This window comes from Phascolarctos cinereus, unplaced genomic scaffold, assembly GCF_003287225.1.
Source record: "Phascolarctos cinereus isolate Bilbo 61053 unplaced genomic scaffold, phaCin_HiC Scaffold_3;HRSCAF=262, whole genome shotgun sequence".
Taxonomy (NCBI): Eukaryota; Metazoa; Chordata; class Mammalia; order Diprotodontia; family Phascolarctidae; genus Phascolarctos; species Phascolarctos cinereus.
Genome location: NW_027555736.1, coordinates 184703043 through 184724536, shown reverse-complemented (window position 1 = coordinate 184724536; position 21494 = coordinate 184703043). Strand labels below are relative to the sequence as shown.

General features: G+C 48.6%; 2 protein-coding genes across 2 annotated transcripts in view; one reads left to right on the top strand and one right to left on the bottom strand.

Annotated features, from left to right (window-relative positions):
- Positions 1–851: 851 nt before the first annotated feature.
- On the top strand, positions 852–5017 carry ANKRD63 (ankyrin repeat domain 63). The gene has a single exon (XM_021009189.2). It carries the CDS (start codon positions 1497–1499, stop codon positions 2652–2654), a length of 1158 nt encoding a protein of 385 aa, XP_020864848.1. The 5' UTR covers positions 852–1496; the 3' UTR covers positions 2655–5017.
- Positions 5018–8771: 3754 nt separating this feature from the next.
- Positions 8772–21494, bottom strand: part of PAK6 (p21 (RAC1) activated kinase 6) — a 52634-nt gene continuing 39911 nt past the window's right edge. The window contains 7 exon segments of the mRNA XM_078151344.1: positions 8772–10484; positions 14004–14138; positions 15123–15248; positions 15415–15541; positions 15952–16085; positions 16236–16736; positions 16844–16960. Of these exon segments, the coding sequence (XP_078007470.1) occupies positions 10317–10484; positions 14004–14138; positions 15123–15248; positions 15415–15541; positions 15952–16085; positions 16236–16736; positions 16844–16960 (1308 nt within the window). The 3' untranslated portion in view covers positions 8772–10316.

Below are 21494 nucleotides of genomic sequence, written 5' to 3'. Positions count from 1 at the left end.
TGTGTGTACATGCGCGCGAGTCTCAGCGTGTGGCGGAGAAAACCACTGTGTGTGTGTATATGTGTGTTAGTTTGAATGTATCGGGGAGCCTGTGAGTATATGTGATTGTGGGGATGTCAGTCGACGACTGGCGGAGCGCTCGGCAGGCGCACAGAACATGACACCTTTTTTCTTTTTCTCAACTACACCTTCACCCAGCCCTTCCCCCAGCAGCCCCAAGGCTCTCAGCTCTTTTCAGCTCAAATTCTGATCTGTCACAAACTGCTCCAATCCTAGGGAAATGACTGTTCCCCTTTGGTGACTCAGTTGCTGACCGATGGGTTGCGCTCCCCATTTTCCCAGTACAGGGGCGTTGGGCGGCACTCTTCTGCTCCCCCACCCCAGTCTGGAGGATTGATCCCGCCGCTTGAGGTGTCTGAGCTACACCCCCACCCCCAGGCCCTTGGAGGGAGCAGGCAAGGAGCGTGAGGGGGTGGGACTCAGGCGCCCTGCAGTGCAGGCAGAGGGGCTGAGACTCTAGGATCTGGGATTGGAGCTGCTCAGTGCCAGTGGCCCCCCACGAGTTGCACCCGCCCCCCGCCCCCAGTTCCACAGCCGCCGTCTCAGCCCCGGCAGAGAGGGAGGAGGAGTCGATCCTCCGCTCTGATCCCCCAGTGGGGCGCTGGGCGCCTCTCTCCTGTCCCGGAGCCCTCCTCGAGTTCCAGAGGAGACATTACCATGGAGAGTCCGACGCTATCCTGACCCCCGAGGCTATAAAACCCGGACACCTGGCGGGGTGGCTTCAACTGCTCTTGAGCCAATTAATCCCCCAAATAACTGGCGCCCCAGTGTGGCTTCCCTCTCCACCTCCCTCCCCCCCCCCGAGTGGGAGGAAGAGCAGCGGCGGCGCCGGCAGCCTAAGGAGCAGCGCTGGAAGAGATCCCATCGCCTCCACCGTTGTTTCGGCAGGGAAACTAAGAAGGCTGGAACGCTAGAAGCTGTCACCTGAATAGCTACGAGAGGGCCCCCAGGTATGGGACTGGGAAACACCTGGGCGCAGGAAGAGTAGCGGGGAGCCCCAGACGGGGGAGCCCAGGACCTGTAGTTACCGTCTACTGGACAGCCAGGTGCTGGCTCCAGAGAGTAGCGTGGAGCAGAAATATCCACGCGTGAAGGCTGGGAGCCAGAGAAGTAAAGATCGTAGATAAGGGGTCCAAGAGCAGCGAGGGGCAACCCCCCCACACACCAGCAGGACAGCAAGCAGCAGGAACCCCAGAGAAGGTCTTCAGCTTCGTGGGAAACCCAGGACCTGCAGCTGGAGTCCTTAGGACATCTGGGCGGCAAGCCCAAAACGCAGGAGCAACAGCTCTGGCCAGGGCCACCCACGCGTGGAGCACCGGCACCAGGCCCGAGGCCCAGCCTTGACCATTTCTAAGTGAGACCCAGGAGTAGCTCCAGGGCAGTGGAGCCCACCTCCTCAGGCGCCAAGGCCGAGCGCAGCTGAAGAGACCGAGGGTATGTTGAAGCCAAAGGATCTGTGCCCTCGGGCGGGCACTCGTACTTTTTTGGAGGCGATGCAAGCTGGCAAGGTACACCTGGCGCGTTTTGTCCTGGACGCCCTGGACCGTAGCATCATTGATTGTCGGGCGGAGCAGGGGCGCACGCCTCTCATGGTGGCGGTGGGGCTACCAGACCCCACGCTCAGATCCCGCTTCGTACGGCTGCTGCTGGAACAGGGCGCGGCCGTGAACCTGCGAGACGACAGGGGCCGCACGGCGCTGAGCCTGGCCTGCGAGCGGGGCCACCTGGACGCGGTGCAGCTGCTGGTGCAGTTCAGCGGCGACCCAGAGGCGGCAGATTCGGCGGGCAATAGCCCAGTGATGTGGGCCGCCGCGTGTGGCCACGGCGCCGTGCTCGAATTCCTGGTGCGCTCTTTCCGCCGCCTTGGCTTGCGCCTCGACCGCACTAACCGCGCGGGTCTCACAGCATTGCAGCTCGCGGCCGCCCGAGGCCACGGGCCTTGCGTCCAAGCGCTCACAGGGCCCTGGGGCCGTGCTGCCGCTGCAGCGGCGGCCCGCGCCCGGGGCTCTACCTCGGACAGTCCCCCGGGCCGGCCCAGTGCTGCGCCCAGCCCTGAGCGTCGCCGGCCTAGCCCCCGCCGCCTTCCGCGGCCCCTTTTGGCCCGCTTCGCCCGGGCAGCTGGCGGCCATGGGGGTGAAACAGGCATCGGGGGCAAAGGCTCGGGCCGACAGAGATCGTTGGGCAACGAGCGGCCTGAATTTGGCCGCAGCATGAGCTTGGCGCTGGGCTCGGTGACCGAGGAGGAGGCTGCGCGGGTCCGGGCAGCAGCTCAGCTCCCCCAGCCAAATTCCCCTCAGGCCTCGGGCACCGGGAGGTGGCGCTCGCAGGAGCTACTGGAAGGCAAGGCTCTGACCCTAATCAAGGCTCCTGGTGGGCTCACCCCCCATCCTGAGGGCGGCCCTGGGAGAGGCCGTCTCGGTCTGCGCCGCCGTTCTACTGCGCCGGACATCCCCAGCCTAATGGGGGAGGCGCAAGGGTCAGACGGCGGGCTGGAGCAGGAGCTTGACTCGCTGCCCCTCACTCTGCCTGGCCAGCAGACCCCTTGGCAGGGGGGTACCGAGGCAGAAGCAGTGGTCTTGCAAGCCCAGCGGTGAAGAGGCCCGAGGGCGCTTCACCAAGATTCCCCAAACCCAAATTCTCCTGTGCTGGATCCATGCAACAACCCAGTTCCTCCTCTTCCCTATTGACCCTCCCACCTCTGCAAGGGCCAGAGTTGCTCTCTCGTTCTTACAGGGCCATCCAAATTTCCTGTGTCTCCCGGGTCTGCTTCTCCACCCCTGGCATCCACCAGAGTAGCCAGAGTAGCCTGTGGCCTCTGAACAATCCCTCTGAGGGGTTTGCACTATTCTCCTCTCCCCTCCCCCATCGTCCCCGTTGTTTCCCCCATCGCGACCCCCGTCCTTGCCCTCCTTTCCATTTCGTTTAGATTTTCCTCCTCCATCCAGTGGGCCAGCTCTTCCCTTTCCTTATCTTCCCCGTGCACTAAAAGCAAGTAGAAGAAAAACTGGTACCCAACAGACTCGGGGCCCACGGTCTATATGAACCTAAGGGTGTAGTAGCTTTGAAAGTCTTAGCCTGTTAGTGAGACCTAGAATCATAGATTGTTAAATCTGAAAAATATCTTAGAGTGCATTTGCTCCAACCTGTTCATTTCATAAATGAGAAAACAGGGACCCAGAAGAAATCAAGAGACTCTCCCAAGGTCATACAGGTAGTAACTAGCCAGATATCAAACCGAAGGCTCTTTATTCCCTAATCCATTGCAGTTTCCCATTACACCTTGCTGCTTCCCTAACCTTTAGCGTTCATTTTTGCAAACGGTAGAAATGCCAATACATTCTCTGTGCTGCAACCATAGCATCTTGAGGGATGAGAGAATACTTTCTCAGAATGCTGGCAGCCATCTGCCCCAGGTGATTGCAAGCTTGCTCCAGGTATGTCTATGACACAGTCCTTTCTCTCCCTGCACCAATAGTGATGATGCCCCAGTGCCAGGGCAAGGGGAGAGCAAAAGGGGGGGGGCGGTCCGGAAACCTGAGGAACAAAAGGATCCTTCATGAATTCTGTCACTTATTATGAGTCTTTGGGAATGAGGGAGAAAACTATGTGTTTAATTACTATGAAAGGGTATTTTCCCCCAAAAGCAGTCCGATACGAATGAAAAACAGCTGGTTAGGAATCTTTGCTATTGTCCTCTAATGTCCCTTATGCCATAGGAACATAGGTTTAGAACTGCTGGGGGCCGTAGGGGCCATCAACTCCAACCCCTTCATTTTACAGATGATTAAACTGAGACCCAGGTTGATTGGCTTGTTTAGGGGCAGATAGCTAATAAGTATCAGAAAGGAGTTCTGCACTCAGGTCTCTCTGACTTCAAGTCTAGTGACCTATCTCCCAGGGTATGCTGGGTGCAGTAGTCCTAGGTTCTAAGTGGGATCTGACTGGGGGGGCGGCGCTACCAGTTACAGACTATCCTGAGTACCTTTCCAAACTTTTCTGGCTCTCTTCCCCCAAAACATCCATATCCTAGCTATTGAACAGCCACCACGGGAAAACAACTAAACCTCTTTTAGTTTCCATTGGGTCTAAATCGAGTTTTTGAGGTAAGGAATCCAAAGGTTTATGACAGTTACTCTCATTTCCCCAAGTCTTCCACTTCACTGTTTCCACTTAATTCTAAGACACTTCAAGGGGAAATGTTTCCTTAGTGCTCCCCCACCTCTGTGCCCCAAACTCCCCCTCTCTCACCATCTGCACAGAAGGTGTTCCCATAGGTTTGTGCTTTAGATATGGGCTTGCAAGGCTTTGGCTTAATTTTTCCCTTTGCTTTCAAATAACTGCCATTTGGAGGCTTTGTACATACAGCAGAAAGCAGCAGGCTTGATTTGAGGTTTAAGAACCTTGACAATATCTCTCTAAATAGAAGCTCTGCGAGGGAGATAATTGACTGAAGTGTTTGTGATGTTAAACTAAGAAGCAGTGAAGCTGGAAGCCCACACTAACTGCAGGTCCCCGTTTAAATTACATCAAACTCCCGCAAGAGCTAGAAGGAAGCTGCTAAAAAGTCTGCAGCTTCTAGCTGGGCTGTAGATGGAGGGTAGAGTGATGATGGATGCTAGAAGCTGACCCCCACCAGGGAACCAACTGGTTATGCCATTCTGACCCCCACCTCATCACCACCCCCGTGGGACGGGGTCCAATTTCATCCCCATTACCGACAGATTAGTGAGTCAGAAGCAACTGCCAAGAGGTAGTTAAAAAGTTCTTTTTCTCCTCTTCCCTCCTCATTCCTCCTCCTTCTTCTCTCCTGCTTCCTCCCTCCTCCTTCACTCTTCACCCTCTCTTTTTGTTAGCCTAGACTAGTGGGCCTGTGTTTATATGCAGGCACTAGGACCCTGTAGAAGCTCCAGGGCTTCAAGAGAGACTTTGCAGATGGAATTTTTGCTACCAGGCTGAGGAGAAAGGTTTGTGGGTGGGTGGGTGGGGGTGGGTGGGGGTGGCAAGGTCTTTTTCTGAGTATAGATTTGGGAATACAACCTCCACCCTTGGGTTGGGATTTTCTAGAAATCCGTGCTCCTGGTGGAGAGTGTGACGATTTTCACCTCAGAGTTTCTGAGGTGGAAAACTGTTACCAAGGAGAATTAGCTTGTGGTGGGGGAAAGGAGATTCTGATCTCTCACCCTGAACCAGCAGAAGGAAAGGGGTTGAGGAGGCATCTCTTCTGTACTGGTCCCTTTGCTTCTTCTGGAATTCTTTTATTCCCCCTCCTGGCCCCTTGTGCTCCAGTCACCCTTGGAGGGAGAGAGCTGGGTCTACTTTCCAGAAGGAAGGCTTCCCACACCCCAAATACCATTTGCTCTGTCTCCAGGAACCAGGCCAACCACAGAATACCGTCCTCAAGATGGTGGTGCCTAACCTTCTTCTGCCCTACCTAGCCCCACTCAGGATCTGATCTCTGACGCCCCCTAGTGGCTGACATGTTCCCCTTCTCTACTTGGCCTCAAGGATTCAGTTTAAAGATTTGAAAGGATTGATTATAGACTACAGAGGCAGAGCGGGAAGGGACCTTAGAGTCATTTAATCCAATCTCCCTCATTTACAGCTGAGGAAACGGAGATCCAAAGAAATCAAGTGACTTGTTCAAGGTTACATAGGTGGTGTATGATGGAGCAAGGATTTGAACTAAGGTCTTGAACCACTCCATGGATGATTTTTTCATCCCTCACCCACTGGATGTCGTAATGTCTATGAATCTTTTTTTCTATTCTTGGGGAAGGGGAATGTCAACCAGCTACTTGAAAACATTTTTGTTGTGGTGAAATGAGGGCTCAGAAGAGTCCCTCTAATCTATTGAGGGGGCCCTGGGGACACAGAACCTTTGACAGGATATCATGGACATTGTGTGTGTCTCTGCTTCCTGATTTTTCTTGCCCTCCTACTACAAAAATTGCCCTCCTTTATAACTTGTAACATATCAGCTTCAATTTTTGGAGTGGTTCAAGTTGGAGAATGTAGCTTCCCACTCAGTTTCCTCCTCTGAAGTTGGGGTTTCCAGTTCCTCTCTCCAATCCCCCCCCAAAAAATTTTGCCAGCTTCTTTCTGGACCTTGGTTGTATCTCAGAATCGTCTCAGGGGGTGGGAGAATCACACAGCTCAATTGCAAACTGCTTCCTTCTGCTACTTACTTACTAAACTGCTCCCTTTTTTATTTTCATATCTAGTGCAAGAATACATTTTTTTGGGTCTCATCTTTAATACACAGCTAAGCTTGGCCAAGCACATTGTCCCAGGAGCTGACCCAGTCTTTCCCATAGTAGCAGACATGTAGCTTTTGGGTCAAATGCCACCTTGACCTTGGCTGACTGGGTAAGCAAGGGTACCTGCTAGTCTCACAGAGTTGCCAAGAGATTGCTTGATGAAAGTGATATTTCTCAAAAACCACAGCAGGTCCTTCCTGTGTGTACAAAACTGTGTGTGGAGCAGACTTGTGTGTCTTACTTGTGTAACATGTATGGCTGGCTTGCTTTCCCTACAGCTTTGTGCTATGCCATAGCCCTGCTTGGAACTTGTCAAGGTCACCACAGTTTGGCATCCAGAAGCTCTCCTCTCTGCAGGTCAAAGGTTTCCAGACTGGAGCTAGACCATCTCCCTGACCCTGTCTCCTTTAGGGCATCATTCTCAAGCTGGCTGGCCCAATGTAGTGGGGCAGATTCCCCCAAACTGTTTTGCTTTCCAAACTATACTGTTTTCATTGTAAACTCATCTAAATCCCTGGGGCTTGATGTCCCAAAGTGGTTCTAGGTATTGATCTGTCTGTGGGAATAAGTGACTCATCCATACCCTTTTGGAAGAAGAGGCTGTTTTGTAGAAAGAAGATTAACTCAAAATAATAGTTAATAAATCCAGTATTATTCAATTGAGGAGATTGGCCTGTTTTATTCTCTTCGGCTCAGCTGCTGAAAAGGAATTTCCTTGTTACTTTTGGAGAAACAAAGTAGCCCTCTTTTTAACACTCCTCATGTGGAGGGTTTCAGGGGTAGGGTTTGGGGGAGGGGGAGGAAAAGAGAGGGAAAGAGGGAGTTTACATAACTCTCTGACCCCTGGGTACCTGTTCGGTTGTCTGAAATCTCAGTGGGGAAAGTCAACGTATGACAATTTTATTGCTAGAAGGGACCTTAAAGGTTAATAATAGTCAAGTCCCCCTGATCCGTACAGATGAGGAAATATCTCCAGATATTTACAAAAGGTGAAATAACTTAACTCAGTGGCAGAGTCAGAACAGGAACTGAGTCCAGTCTTTTGTTGATTTCTATGTAACTGACCCATTATGTTTCTGAGTCCACTGACTTTACTTTTTTGCCCTTGTTAATATCCCAAGGTGGAACACCCGCCACTCAATGTTCAAGGCTGCTCATCTAAAACTCAGGTTAGGAGGACCTGCATTTGAATTCTGCCTCAAGCACAGTCAATTAACTTTTCAGGACCTCAGTTTTCTGATCAGTAAAATTGAGGGAACTGGATTTGATGGCCTGAAAAGTCCCTTCTAGCTCTAAATCTGTAAGCCTACAAACTTGGTGGATAAACTTACGAGAAATGCCTGAGAGTCAGAAAGGTTAAGTAACTTGTCCATGGCCACTCAGACAGTAATGATAATAACAACAAGAATAACTAACATATATAGCACGTACTATGTGCCAAGCACTGTGCTGAGCTCTTTACAAATATATTCTCATTTGATTCTTACCACTCCTCTAGGAGATAGGTCCTATTGCTATCCTTATTTTACAGATAGAAATCTAAAGTTAAGTGACTCGCCCAGTGTCCCACAGCTAGTAAGTGTCTGAGGCTGAATCTGAACTTGGGTCTTTCTGACTCCAGGCCCAGAGCTCTATCCACTGGGCTACCTAGCTGCAGAGTCACCTCACTAGTAATAACAATGATAATGATGAATATTTACTATGTGTCAGGCACTATGCTAAGCACTTTTCAAACACCTCAATCCTCATAACAACCCTGTGAGATAGGTGCTATTATTACCCCCATTTTACAGATGGAAAAACTGAGACAAATAGAGGTTAAGTGACTTATCCAGGGTCCCACAGTTAGTAAATATGTGAGGCCAGATTTGAACTCATGTCTTCTTAACTCCAGGCCCAGCACTCTACCCACTGAGCCACCTAGCTAACAGAGATTAGAGGGGGGATTTGAAAGTCAGACTCCAGGTCTAGCCCCTTTCGATATGTCCTGATGTCTGAGTCTTTCTCTTAAAATAACCTAATTTGATGGAAACAGCTTCAGACTGCAACAGAAAGGGAAACAACACTTTGACTTCCCATGGTTCCTCTTCTAGTTGTAGGGCTAGCCCACACTGAGTGTCAACGAGAGCGGTACAGAGGGTAACCACCTCCCAGAGGAGCAGCTGGCAAGGCCCTGTGGTAAATTCAGCTTCCTACGTGGGCTTTCTTGATCTGAGACTCAGCTATTTAGGGGAAAACACTCTGGACACAGGTTCCAAGGCAGGCCATTCACTTTGTCTCCCTCTGCTAAAATTTCAGATCCACATTAGATGACAAAGCTCTTCTGAGGCCAACCCAACCCAAGGGAAACCAGTGAGCGTGAAAAGGAGACACCGAATGTTTGCCTCGGACCTCTCCTGGGCAGAGCAATGTCAGTTCAGTCTGACTTTCCAGGAAAATGGGAAGAACACAAGCTTTGAACTTAAGAACACCCATTTTAATTTAAAACAGGAAACAAGTGCAAACAGTTCACAAAAGTTCTCTAGGAAGGGTGATCAGTTTCCAATTCTGACCTAAAAAAACAAAAAGACTTTGCCATCTTGCTCAAAAACGGGTTATTGGGAAACGCTGGAATCAGAAAAATCCCTTCTGGGTGGGGAAGGGATCCGATAAAACTGTTTCTTGGAGATCCCTGCCTTCAACAGCCCTGATGATGGGAGCTCCCAGCCTAGGACTGTGCCCTGGGCAAAGGAAGTGCTGCTTTAGTATTTGTTGGCTTTGAGCTGAAGTGCCTAAGGAAACAGATGAAAGTAAATCCTTCTGAGAATCTCACCCCTGCGATGGTCTCCATGGGGGGCTGAAATGAGACCTTGAAGGCCTTGAACCATGATGGTTTGCTTACCTGGGGGGCCATGAGAGAAGGGGTTCCATTTGTGAAATTCACAGGTAAAACTAAGTTCCAGCTACCTGACCATTGCTTTCTGCCCACTCTTGGCTCTGGCCTTATGAAACCCGAGGGCCCTCCACAAACAGATAGACAAACTTCTGAAAAGACCCCAAAAGTTGAGTCACCTAGCCTCCACTAGGCTTAAATACAGATGTACCAGGGACCTAGTTTGGACTTAGAGGCAAAAAGGACAAAGTCCCTTAGGAACTAAATTATTTGGGAATGAGGATGGGGCTGGTATGATCCTGGCTTTGGGATCTAACCAGGGCCCAAAGCTCCCTGAATGCTCCCTCTACTCTTAGAGGGAGGCATCCCTTTGTCCCAGGGAACATGCTCTCCTGAGACAGTTTCCCACTGAAAATGTCTTGTTTTCAGCTGAAGGTTGATTCTGTTTCTGGCCCAGAGCTAGAGCAGCACCCAGATTGTAGGGGAGGATGTATGCAGAGCCAGAAAACAGATTTAGGTAGCATATCCATGTCCTTCCTGACCCTCTATCCCTAAGTAGCTGAGGCATAAGGGAGGGAAATAGGTCTTCTGGTTATAAAATCTTTCCCTGGACAAGTTCCTCCCCGAGACACATATGATTTATGTTTGGTGGACTAGAACACATGGTTTTGGTGTAATGCTCGTAAGTCCCCACATGAAGGTAAGAGTTAGGAAGAATTGGCTCTCACCTTGGAGCCTGGTAGGCCTTGTATAAGACTATTCTGGTCTTCGGGGTTCCTCAGAAACAGTTCTGTACAAAGAATTGGATATATACTGGAGAATTCCCAAAATGTCATCCTGACAAGAGTTGTCTCAGTAATTCCAAAGACAACCAGTGTCTCTCTTAGGAGAGAGAGGGAGGTGAAGGGGAGGGGGAGCCAAGGGGAGAAATCCTAGTTGGCACACTGGACCAAAGGTTAATGGGACCGGGGTGGGTTGGGGGGATCATTTCACATTCAGTCTTTGGAGAAAATACTGAGATGATGCAGGCACTGTTCCTAGCCTGCCTGGAAGGCTGCTGGTGCTTCCTGTGTCCAGTGTCCCCAGGCCCGCAGGGCCATGGAGGCTGATGGACACCGCTAGTAGGCTCAGCAGGTAGAGGTGCGCTTTCGGTAGAGCTGAATCAGAGGCACCAGACACTCAGGAAGCCCTGTCTGCAGCAGGAAGGGGTGGTCTAGCAGCTCCTGGGCGGTAGCTCGATCCAGGGGGTCTCGAATCAGCATCCTCTCCAGGAAGTCTCGAAGCACTGGGGAGGTCTGTGGAGATGGAACAGAGTGAAGTACAGGTAGAGGATTGTAGATCAAGAAGAAAGAGGGACCTTAGAAGTCATCCAGTCCATTTCACAGATGAAGAAACCAAGGCTTAGGGAAGTTAAGTGACTTGTCCAAGGTCACTCAAATATTAAGTGCCAAGGTGAGGTTTGAACCCAAGTTCTGTGGCATTGTTCTTACCACTGTGCCAGTGCCAGAGCCAGATCAAGGAGGCTGTGTTCCTGTCTGCGAAATATTTTGTTGCCCCTTGGTGCTACCCCCCTCCAATCTCCACAGAATACCCACCTTGATGTTGGAATGAGGATGTTTCTCATACTAGGTAACCCATTTCAAACAGGCTTCAGTTATAGTTAAGTTAAATGGGTCAAACGAACCTTTTTTTTTTTAGGCAATTGGGGTTAAGTGACTTGCCCAGGGTCACACAGCTAGTAAGTGTCAAGTGTTTGGTCTGAGGCCACATTTGAACTCAGGTCCTCCTGACTTCAGGGCTGGTGCTCTATCCACTGTGCCACCTAGCTGCCCCAAAATGAACCTATTTTTCAAAGACAGCTGGTGGCACAGTGGATAGAAAGCTGATCCTGGAGTCAGGAAGATGTAAGCTGAAATCCAGCCTCAGCTACATACTAAATGTGTGACTCTGGGCAACTTTAGCTTCATTTGCCTCACAGTATAATGAGAATAATAACTCCCACCTCCCAGGGTTGTTGTGAGGATCAAATAAGGTAATATTTATTAAAGTGCTTAGCATAGTACCAAGCACATAGTAGGAGCTATGTAAATGCTTATTCCCTTCCCTTCAAAGTATGCACATTCAATTTTTCGTAGTTTGTCTTCCTTATCAAGATATAGTTTGGCAACCTCTGCTTCCTTATTTCCTAGGCTCAATGTCAAAAGCCCAGTAGCTTTTTTAGATTACCATATTGCTTTGACTATGAGGCTACACCCTTAAAATGAAATCTCATTGAAAGAAAAAACGAAAACTCCCATAGACATTCACTGAAATAAAATTTTACACAAAGTTATTGTAAGGATACACATTTATTTGAAATATTTCTCTGGAAGGGACAGATACTCTTTGATCTGGCTCTGGCACAGTAGTAAGAGCATGATTCTGGAGCCAGAGGGCCTAGTCAAATCCCACCTCTGTCACTTACTATCTGGGTGACCTTGGGCAAATTACCTAACTTTTCCTTGGACCTCAGCTTCTTCATTTGTAAAATGGGGGTGGGGGAGTAGATGGATAGATGGCTTTGAAGGTCCCTTCTATTTTAAGAACTACAATTCTATGCCTTTTCTTTTGCTTTTATTTTCCAAGTCAAATAAACAATTCAGTGATCTCTTCATCTTTATTACGCTTACCATTTATTGAATGCCAAGAACTATTCAGCCTATATGAAGAGTGATTATAGGATACAATCTTCAGAAAAGCCAGATTTCGAGGAGGGTGGGAATTACTCCTTATATTCAGGCAACACAGTATCTTCTGGGCTATGGGCCAGCTTTGGGGAAAGTGTTGAGCCCTTTGCTAAATACCGAACCAAGGAATCTGGAGCTATGGGAATCTGGGTTACAATCTTTCTTCTCCCCAAAGGGAGATGTAGCCATTCCATTGCTTGACAGAGACAGTAGGGTATAGTGGAAAGGGCACTCTAAAGCGTACTAGGAATCAGGAGACCTAATTTCTAGACCTGGATCTACCACTAAGTCCCTTTCAGATCCTGGGTAGGTTATATAACTTCTCTGAGACTCTATCTCTCTGTCTCTGTGTCTGTGTCTCTGTTTCTGTCTCTCTCTCTTGCTCTATAAGATGGGAGTAAGAATACAATACTTATCTTGCTAACTTCACAAGGCTGTGGTGAAGATGAAATGATAAGGTAGTGAAAGTGTTTTGGAAAACATACAATGTGACACACATATGTAAGATATTAATATTATCCAAGCCAGTATGGTACCTCGTAAAACTAAACCTCTTTAGCTCCTAAAGAAGGAGGCTTGGTTTGAGATATCTGAGCCCCACTGCTAAGTCCCGGAGGCCAGAAATGGGTGAGTCCAAGAACTAAAAAATGCTACACGGTCAATTGTCCTAGAAGATACATCATAATGCTTTTGTGCCAACATTCTGGGGGCAGGGCCAACACTACTGTCTAGGTTCCCGCTCTCTGCCTCTCCCCTCTCCATTCCTTTCAAGTAAGTGGCTCAATTATAACCTCTGACATTTCTTTTTCTGGCCACCAGGTGTCAGTGTAGCATTGCAGTCTTATTTCCTTCTAGCCTGAGCAGGTATAAATTACTGGTTGATATTAGTATGAATTTTGTACGAAAAGGTCTGGTTTTTGGGGGCACATTTCTTGTAGGCAGCAAATGGCAGGCTTTTGTTTTCTTATCCATTCTGACATTTCCTTTGATTTTATAGGGTTGTTCATTCACATTTAAGGTTAAAACTTTAAGTTTGGAGTTTTTCTACATTTATTTCTTTTGTGTTTATTTTTCCTCTTATTATATTTTAAGTCAGTACTTTGTTCCTGTGATTAGTTTCATTGTATCTTTTTTTTTTTTGGAGAGGCAATTGGGGTTAAGTGACTTCCCCAGGGTTACACAGCTACTGAGTGTCTTGTGTCTGGTCTGAGACTAGATTTGAACTCTGGTCCTCCTGACTCCGGGGCCAGCGCTCTATCCACTGTACTACGTAGCTGCCCCCCATGATTAGTTTTGCCTATATTATTTTAATCCTACTCTGTTTCCACAGACTCTCAGCTTCCCTCTTCCCCCTCATTTGACTGTTCTCAGTTATTTTTAAAGTATTCATTTGAGGGGAGACTGTGGCTTGGATATTAACAATGATATTAGATACAGATTTGATGGTACAGTCTGGGAACCATCACATTGTGACATAGGAGCCCTGGAAAGCATTTGTCCATATGCATAAATCCCTCCTTCCTAGGGATGGGAGAATGTTGAGATGGAAGAAACCTTAGAAATCAAGGATGCCTTTGTTTACAGATGAAGAAGCTAAGGTCTCTTGAGGTAAAGTCATTTATTTGTCCAAGTTCACACAGGTTGATGATGCAGAATTTGAACTCATATCTTCTGACTCTAAATCCAGAATTCATTCACTCCCACTGGTACCAGTCTTTTCTACATTTCCCTTTGCACAAATCAGCTTATCTTTTCTGGCTTCTGGAGCTCCCACCTTTTACCCACCTGGCTTCTCTCCTCACTCATCCTAAAACCCTGACAAAACTTCAGGATCTAGGCGAGTCAGGTGACTCTGCTGTAGGGCCTGATCAAGGTAGAAAACTAGGGGATGTGGTCATAGCCGTGCGGCTTGAATGTGGAGTCAGAATGTCAGTGGATAAAGGAATGTCTTTTCATGTCAATCCACACTCTCTGGTTTTGTGCCCCAAGGGTTAACTAACCATGTCTCTGAGATCCTGGCCTGTGCCCCTGTAGAGGCAGAGCTGGTTATGTGAGGTATGATCATGTGAGCTAGAGGGACTTACTGACCTTGTGAGAGTTTTTCAGTTTGGGTGGGGGGCTGTCCCGGAGCCTCTTCATAGCTTGCACTGGAGAGTCGCTGAAATACGGGGGCTCCCCATCCACCATCTCAATCACCATGATGCCCAGAGACCAGATATCCACCTGTAGAAAGAGAATGAGTATCAGTGGCTCTCCTCTGCCGGTGCTCTTTCCTTGGCGACTCTCTGGGTAGGGATGGTGAGAGGCTGACTCAGGACAGGCTTTCTTCCATCTGCTGATAGAATTTCCTACAGCCAACTCATCAGTCAGCCACCTACAACTACTAAGTGACTACTTGTGTAGAATCTTATACTTGGCCCTAAGGGGAGAGAAGAACTGCACCCCTAGACCGTATCTACAACTACTTTGGACTGCTAACTCAAGCCTCCTGAGAACTGAACAAAAAGAAGAGGGAGAGATCACTTCAGCCTTACATCTCTCTTCCTGTTTAGCTAAATTACCAAGAGATGGCTAATATGGAAATATATTCTTCATGATTTCACATGTATAATTGATATCCTATTGCTTGCCTTCATAATGGATGGGGGAGGGACTGGAGGAAGAGAATTCAGAACTCAAATTTTTAAAAAAATGAATGTTAAAAATAAACATTTGTTTAAGAAAAAGAAGTTAACAAAAATAAGTAGATAGATACATTGCCATGAAAGAACAGCCCACTTCTAGAATGACCAGTGGGAAACAATGAAGAGGAATGGAGGAAGATCATAAATTTAGAGCTGAAGGGACTTTAGAGACCACCGAGTCTAACTTTTTTTAACAGATGAGGAAACTGGGGACCAGTGAGGTTCAATGACTTGTCCAGGGCAACATAATTTGGAAGTGTATAAGGCGGGATTTGAACTTAAGTCTTCCCAACTCTAAGTCCAGAGTCCTATCCACTACACCATGCTGCCTCAAGAGACCTAAAAGGGATTGGGTAGTGGCTATGGTAATATGGAAATTAGGGATTTGGAGGGGAATGAGGGACATTCTATGGTCAATAACCAAGGTGAAGTCATGAAGGAGAGGCCAAAATTAGAGCAGGGGCAAGTGGAACAACATTTAATAAGAGAAGGTGTGGGATGACTGTGAGTAGTGAAGAGTTACCTCGGTTGTATATGGAGACCTTGAGATCACTTCTGGAGCCATCCAGTAAGGAGTACCAACCAGGGACTTCCTTTTGGGAACATCTTTGCTGATCTGGGCACAGAATCCAAAGTCTGAGAGTTTTACCTGGTAAAGGAGAGGAAGAACACAGAAAGAACAAGATGGGGATGAGTGGCTGATTAGGAGATGGAAAGGCATCAGGAAAAGAAGAGAGGGTGCAATGTAAAAGACAGAGGAAAGTGGGAGCCTGGTATGTTAGACTGAGATGGAGAAAGTCAGAGGAGGGACCTACCCTTCCATCGAGGGTCAGGAGTATGGAGTCACTCTTGATGTCTCGATGGATGACACCCTGAGAGTGAAGGTAAGCGAGGGCTTGTAAGACCGATTCACTCACAGTAGCAATCTGTTCCTCGTTCAGCCTGCAGGTAGGAAGCGGGGTCTTAGCAGGGTTAGCTTTGGGGAGGGTTGCAGGGGGACAGAGGCATGGGGCTGAACCAGCCGGAGCCAGGTGGTCTATGACATCAGCCTCCTCCCATTTTTGGAGACTGTTTCTCTATCTCTAGATTCCCACGGCCTCACTCAGGGCAGGACAGCCTGGGCCCCATTCAAGCTAGCCCAGCGACTCAGGCCTGGATTTAGAGGAGAAAGACTACAATTCACTCTGCCTCTAGAGGGTCACTTTCTTACACTGGGCCTCAGTTTCACCATGTGTCAAAAGTGTAGCAGAGGTGGGGGCATGCACATGGGTGTGCATGGAGAGTCTAGGGAGTTGGAAGTTGGGAGCTGTGGGACGAGGGATGGCTAAAGAGCCCTGCGACTGGGCACATACCTGACTTGGGATACAATGTCAGTAAGGGCGCCCCCCTGCAGAAACTCCATCAGCACCCACAACTCTTCACCCACCAGGTAGCTCTTGTACAACTCTACCACGTTGACATGCTGATAATCTCTCATGATCACCACCTGTGGAGGCAGCAGGGAACATTGTGAGCGCCAGCGAGCCCGTCCCCTGCCGGAGGCTCCCCCAGGTTTCAGATTCCTGACCTTGATCGCACTCCCACTTATTCCCCAGAGAATCCTTTCTGGCACCCCTCCCGACGCCCTCCCCGGCACCTCATTAAAGAGCAGTTCCCGGCGCTGCTGTTTCCTCAGGTCCATCATCTTGACTGCCACCTGACGCCCGGAGTGCTTCTCCCGGGCCAGGCAGACGATGCCTGTGGAACCCTCCCCAATCTTCACGTAGCTCTCCAGCAGCAGTCGGGGGTCTCCTTGGTCCACCACCATCCTTAGGGCTGCCTTGAATTGTTCGTGGGTCACGATGCCCGGCTCCTCTCCGGCTGTCATGAGGGCCTTGGCTGTGGCGGGGTCTTGGGGCAGGTGCAGGTTGCTGGCGCTGGTTTGGGGGTGCCGGGTTCGGGGGGAGCCGGCAGGGGAGGGGCGGCCAGGGGGCAGGGCCGCTGCTGGAGCTGTCCGAAGGGACTTCTGGGGGCTGCTGGTTTCAGAGACGATCAGGTTATTGAAATCCCCCACGGACTGATCAGAGAGCAAAGACTGGGCCTTGGCTGACAGGCTCGGGGGAGAGTCTTTCTGCAGCGACCGGAAGAGGGAATTGGGCTGGATGGAGGAAAGGAGGAAGAAAGAGGAAGGAGATTTAACAGGAGCCAACTGGGCCTGTCTGGCCTGGGTTTAGGGGCAATAGAGGGCAGGGGAATGGATCTGACCTCTGAGGTTCCTGCCAGGCTCAGGAGCCCATCCGGGTGTCTGGGAGATGAACTGAACTGAGAAGCTTCTGCAAATAAGTGCTTTCGAATAAGCCATAGCCAAACCACAATTCTGGCCTGTAATAAGGAGGTAGAATAGTAGCTCTGCATGGGGGTGACTCTTCCCACCCCAGAGAAGACGGTGAAAAGCCACTTTCTTCAAGGGGCACCCCGTTGGCTGAATGAACAATAGCAAGGCCCCAGGGAGACCTTTGTGACAGAGCATTCTACCCCTGTGGGGAGCCAAGTCACAGGGAATCTGGGCTACAGATTACAGAAACCTGGCTGTCTCCTCTCCAGCTCCCTCCTCTCCCCCCACCCTACCACACACTCACAGAGGAGGGCCTGGCAAGGACACCCACGAGGGCTGCTGGGACTTGCCCCTCTCAAAACCAGGGCAGGGGAATGGGTGATTACTGAGCTATTGCTGCTGCTGCGGTCAGACATTCCCTTTTGGCAACGAGCAACAAGCAACTGAAATATTGTAAAAACAGTTGGGGTTTTCTGCCATGGGGGTGAAATAAAAGCGAAAGAAACATCTCCTGCTGTGGACCACCAGAGTGGGGAGTGGGATTCCTCAGACTTATTTCAACCCAATGTTTTCTCAGTAGTTCTTAGTAGTAGAGGGAAACTCAATGGTCTTTATTTCAGTCACCTAAAAGGGCCCCAAAGAACACCAAGCCCTCTCCAAGGGGTTAGAGATAAGACTCCACTCCCCTCGCTCTGTGATTAGAGGCAGCGAGGTGGTGTAATTGGATGTGATGGGCGGCTCCAGGGAGACCTGAGTTCAAGCGCTGCCTTGCACACTGACCACCGGCTATGTGAACCTCGACAAATACCTGATTTCTCAGGGACTCAGTTTCTGCATTTGTAAAATGAGGAGGGATGTACTTGGTGGTGTCTAGGGTTTCCTTCCACTCTAAATCTGTGATTCTATTATCGCAAGCTCAGAAAACTGAGAGGGAGACCCAAGTATGACCTTCCCCTGGGGGTTTTTCCTTTAGGAGAGGGTGATGGGCTTACTGTGTCTGCCTTTTGGCTAAGCCTGGTCTTTCTCCCTACTCCTTTGGGAGGAAGGAAAGGGGGGAACAATGGGATTCCTTAAACCTGTGTCCTTCCCTGCCACCTGGGGTTCCAGGCCTAAACAAAAGCGGTGAACAGTAGAAAGATCAAAGGACCTGGTCAGAATACCTAAGCTCATTTCCTATCTGTTCATCCTTGGACAAGCCACAACCTCTCTATGCCTCAGTTCCTCATCTGTAAAATGAGATGGTTTGAACTAGATGTCCTCTGAGCTCTCTCCTAACTCTAGACCTATGTTCCTGTGATCCTAGTTCAACCAGCTTATTTTATAGATGAGGGACATGAGAAACGAAGGGATCTGCCCAACGTCACATGGGAGGAAAGAGTAGAAGAAACCACATTTGAACCCCATACTCAGAATCCAAAGTCAGGGCTTTCGAAGAGGCAGAGCCAAGACTAACACTGAGTGTAGTGGACTGGGTTCAAATCCTGGTTCTTCTACTTACTACTTGTAGGACCTGGCAGCTTACTTCACCTATCTCAGTCTGTTTCTCCAGCTGTAAACAGAAGAGGTGGGGCAGCTAGGTAGTCAGGAAGCCTTGAATTCAAATTTGACCTCAGTCACTTACCGTGAGACCCTGGGCTAGTCACTCACAACCGATAGCCTCAATTTCCTATCTGAAAAATGAAGGAAATAAGCATTTGTTAAGCACCTACTATGTGCCAGGCACATGCTAAATGCTTTACAAATATCATCTCATTCGATCCTCACAACAACTGTGGGTGTTATTGTTTTCCTCATTTCACAGAGAGGTTAAATGACTTGCCCAGGATCACACCGCTAGTAACTGTCTAAGGCTAAATTTGAACTCAGGTCTTCCTCACTCCAGGCCCTGGACTTTATCCACTGTGCCACTTAGCTGCCTCCAATAAAGGCAGCTGGGAGTCAAATGTTCTGCAGACCTTCACACACTATTAAATGCAAGTTAGTATTACCCTCTTCAATAGCATCTGCATTTTAAAAGAGGAGGTAATGCTTATTAACCCAAAGTAATGAAAGAATATAGGATGAATAATAACTACCATTTATAAAGTACTTTGATGGTTGCGAAGCACTTTACATATATTATCTCATTTTATCCTCCCAATAACTCTGTGAGAGAGACTCTATAATCCCTATTTTACAAATTTTACTGGGGCACAGAGAGTTTTAGTGACTTGTCCAGAACTAGTAAGTATCTGAGGCAGAATTTGAACTCAGGTCTTCTTGACACCAAGACCAGCAATCTATCCACTGGACCATCTAATTATCAATTAAACTCCACGATGAAATTTCATTCCCTGGGGCCCTGGTTTGGGAAGGTATTTGTGGAATAGAGGGCTTTCCCATAGATCTCTAAAACAGAAAACAAAATCTCACCATATAGGCAAGTGCTTACTCTGTCTACTTGTAAACCCAGTCTGGTCCCTGAAGCAGGGCAAAGGTGCCCAGGAATGTTGACTAACCTCTATCTATCAGGTCCTGAGGGCTGGACTGTGACCTTTATTCAAAGACCTCAAAGCCAGGGCTCAAAATGAAGACTCCCACCTGTCTGACCTTCTCCTCCCGTGTGCTTTAGGGTCCCAACTCTAGTCTGGGCATCTTTATCGACAGGCCTTCATGCCTGGGATACTCTACCTCCTCATCTCTGCCTCCAGCTTCTTTCGCTTCCCTCCGCTCAAGCTACAATCCCACCTTCTCCAGGAAGCCTTTTCCTCTCTCCTTAATTCTGATGCTTTCCCTCTGTTGATTATTTCCAATTTATCCTATATATACTTTGTATATAGTTGTCTGCATATTGTCTTCCCTGTTAGATTGTGAGCTCCTGGGAAACAAGTGCTATCTTTCTTTTAGGGGCTTAGCATTGTGCCTGGCAAATAGCAGGTGCTTAATAAATGTTTATTGACTGACTGATAGACCTAGGCCATGAGAACTTTGTTTGGGAGTAGAGATGGGAGCCCCAGTCTGCCAGCTGATGCCTGTCTGGAAGCATCTGCTGACTCCCTGCAGAGCTACACCAGGGTTTGATAGACAGTGGGGGGAGAAGGGATGCTGGTTGTGGGAGGGCTGTTCCTGGCTCCTACTAAAATTATCATTTGGTAGAGGCAGAAAAAACTTCTAGAAAAAAAAATTTTTTTTTTCAGTATTAATCCATCTTCAGGTAGGTTTGAGCAATGTAGAATAATGGAAAAAACCATAGCTAGAGGGGCAGCTCTGGGCTCACTGTGTGACCAACAAATGGATCATTTCTGGTCACTAAGCCTCAGTTTTCCTCATCCCAATGAAAGTGCCCAGGGCTGCCTCCCACCCCCAAATGCACATACACATACAGAATACAGGGGCGTGTAGCCAGGGCTGGGGGGAGATCTCAGACACTATCTAGTTCAACCCCGACATGTAGAGAAGAGAAGAGAAAAACTGAGGCCCACTGCTTTGCACAAGGTCCCCTCTGTAGTGAGTGACAGAGTCAGGATTCCAGAGCTGGGTTAGCTCAGCAGAGGCCAAAGTCAGAGAGCACTTTCCGTTGTGCCGTGCTGCTTTCCTCAACCTTTCATCTAACTAGCTCTGGACTTGGGGGTCAGAATATCCAAGTTCTATCCCTGGCTTACCTGCCTAAGTGCATAACTTTGGGCAAATCATTTTGGCTCTCAGGAACTCAGTTTCCTTATCTGTTAAAGGAGAGGTGGGACTAGGTGATCTCTGTGGTTCCTTCCTCCCAGCTCTAAAGATCCTACTCAAAGCCTCTGAAGGGCAAAACCAGGAAAAGGACAGTTCTCAGCTTAGAGCCCAAGCCAGCCACACTCACTCTCATACTATGCTTTATTCTATGGAGATCACTTCCCAGCAGCCTTCTCTCCCTGGAAAATGCTTTTAGCCCCGAGGGCCCCTCCTCTAGGAACCTCCATCTGAGGATGTGCCAAGCAGCCAGGCTTCTGGCTCCCCTCCTGACTCTCCTGGAATGTTTTCCCATCCCCACACCCTTCCCCCCTCACTCTTTTTATTTCTCTTTTATGTGCTGTCTTCACCTCTCTTGTTCTTCACAATGTCTTCTCAAGCAGAGCATTTTTTGCTTTTCTTTATATTCCCATTTTCTTTATATTCCCACTGCTTAGTACAGTTCTTGGCTTATAGTAAATGCTTAATAAATGCTCTACCTCTCTCTATCTCTGTCTCTTTATCTATGTACCTATGTATATCTATCTCTATGAATCTCTTTGTCCCTTTCTCAATCTCTGTTTCTATCTCTCTGTCTCTCTATCTACATATATATGTATCTATACCTCTGTCTGTGTCTCTATTTCTGTATCTCTGTCTCTATCTGTACCTATCTGCCTACATATATGTATACATACATACATACTTACATGCATACACATACACATACGTACATACACACACACACATATATGACATAGCACTGGGCTTAGAATTAGGAAGACTCATCTTCCTGAGTTCAAATATGGCCTCAGACACTTACTAGCTGAGTGACCCTCGGCAAGTCACTTAACCCTGGCTGCCTCAGTTTCATCGTCTGTAAAACGGAGAAGG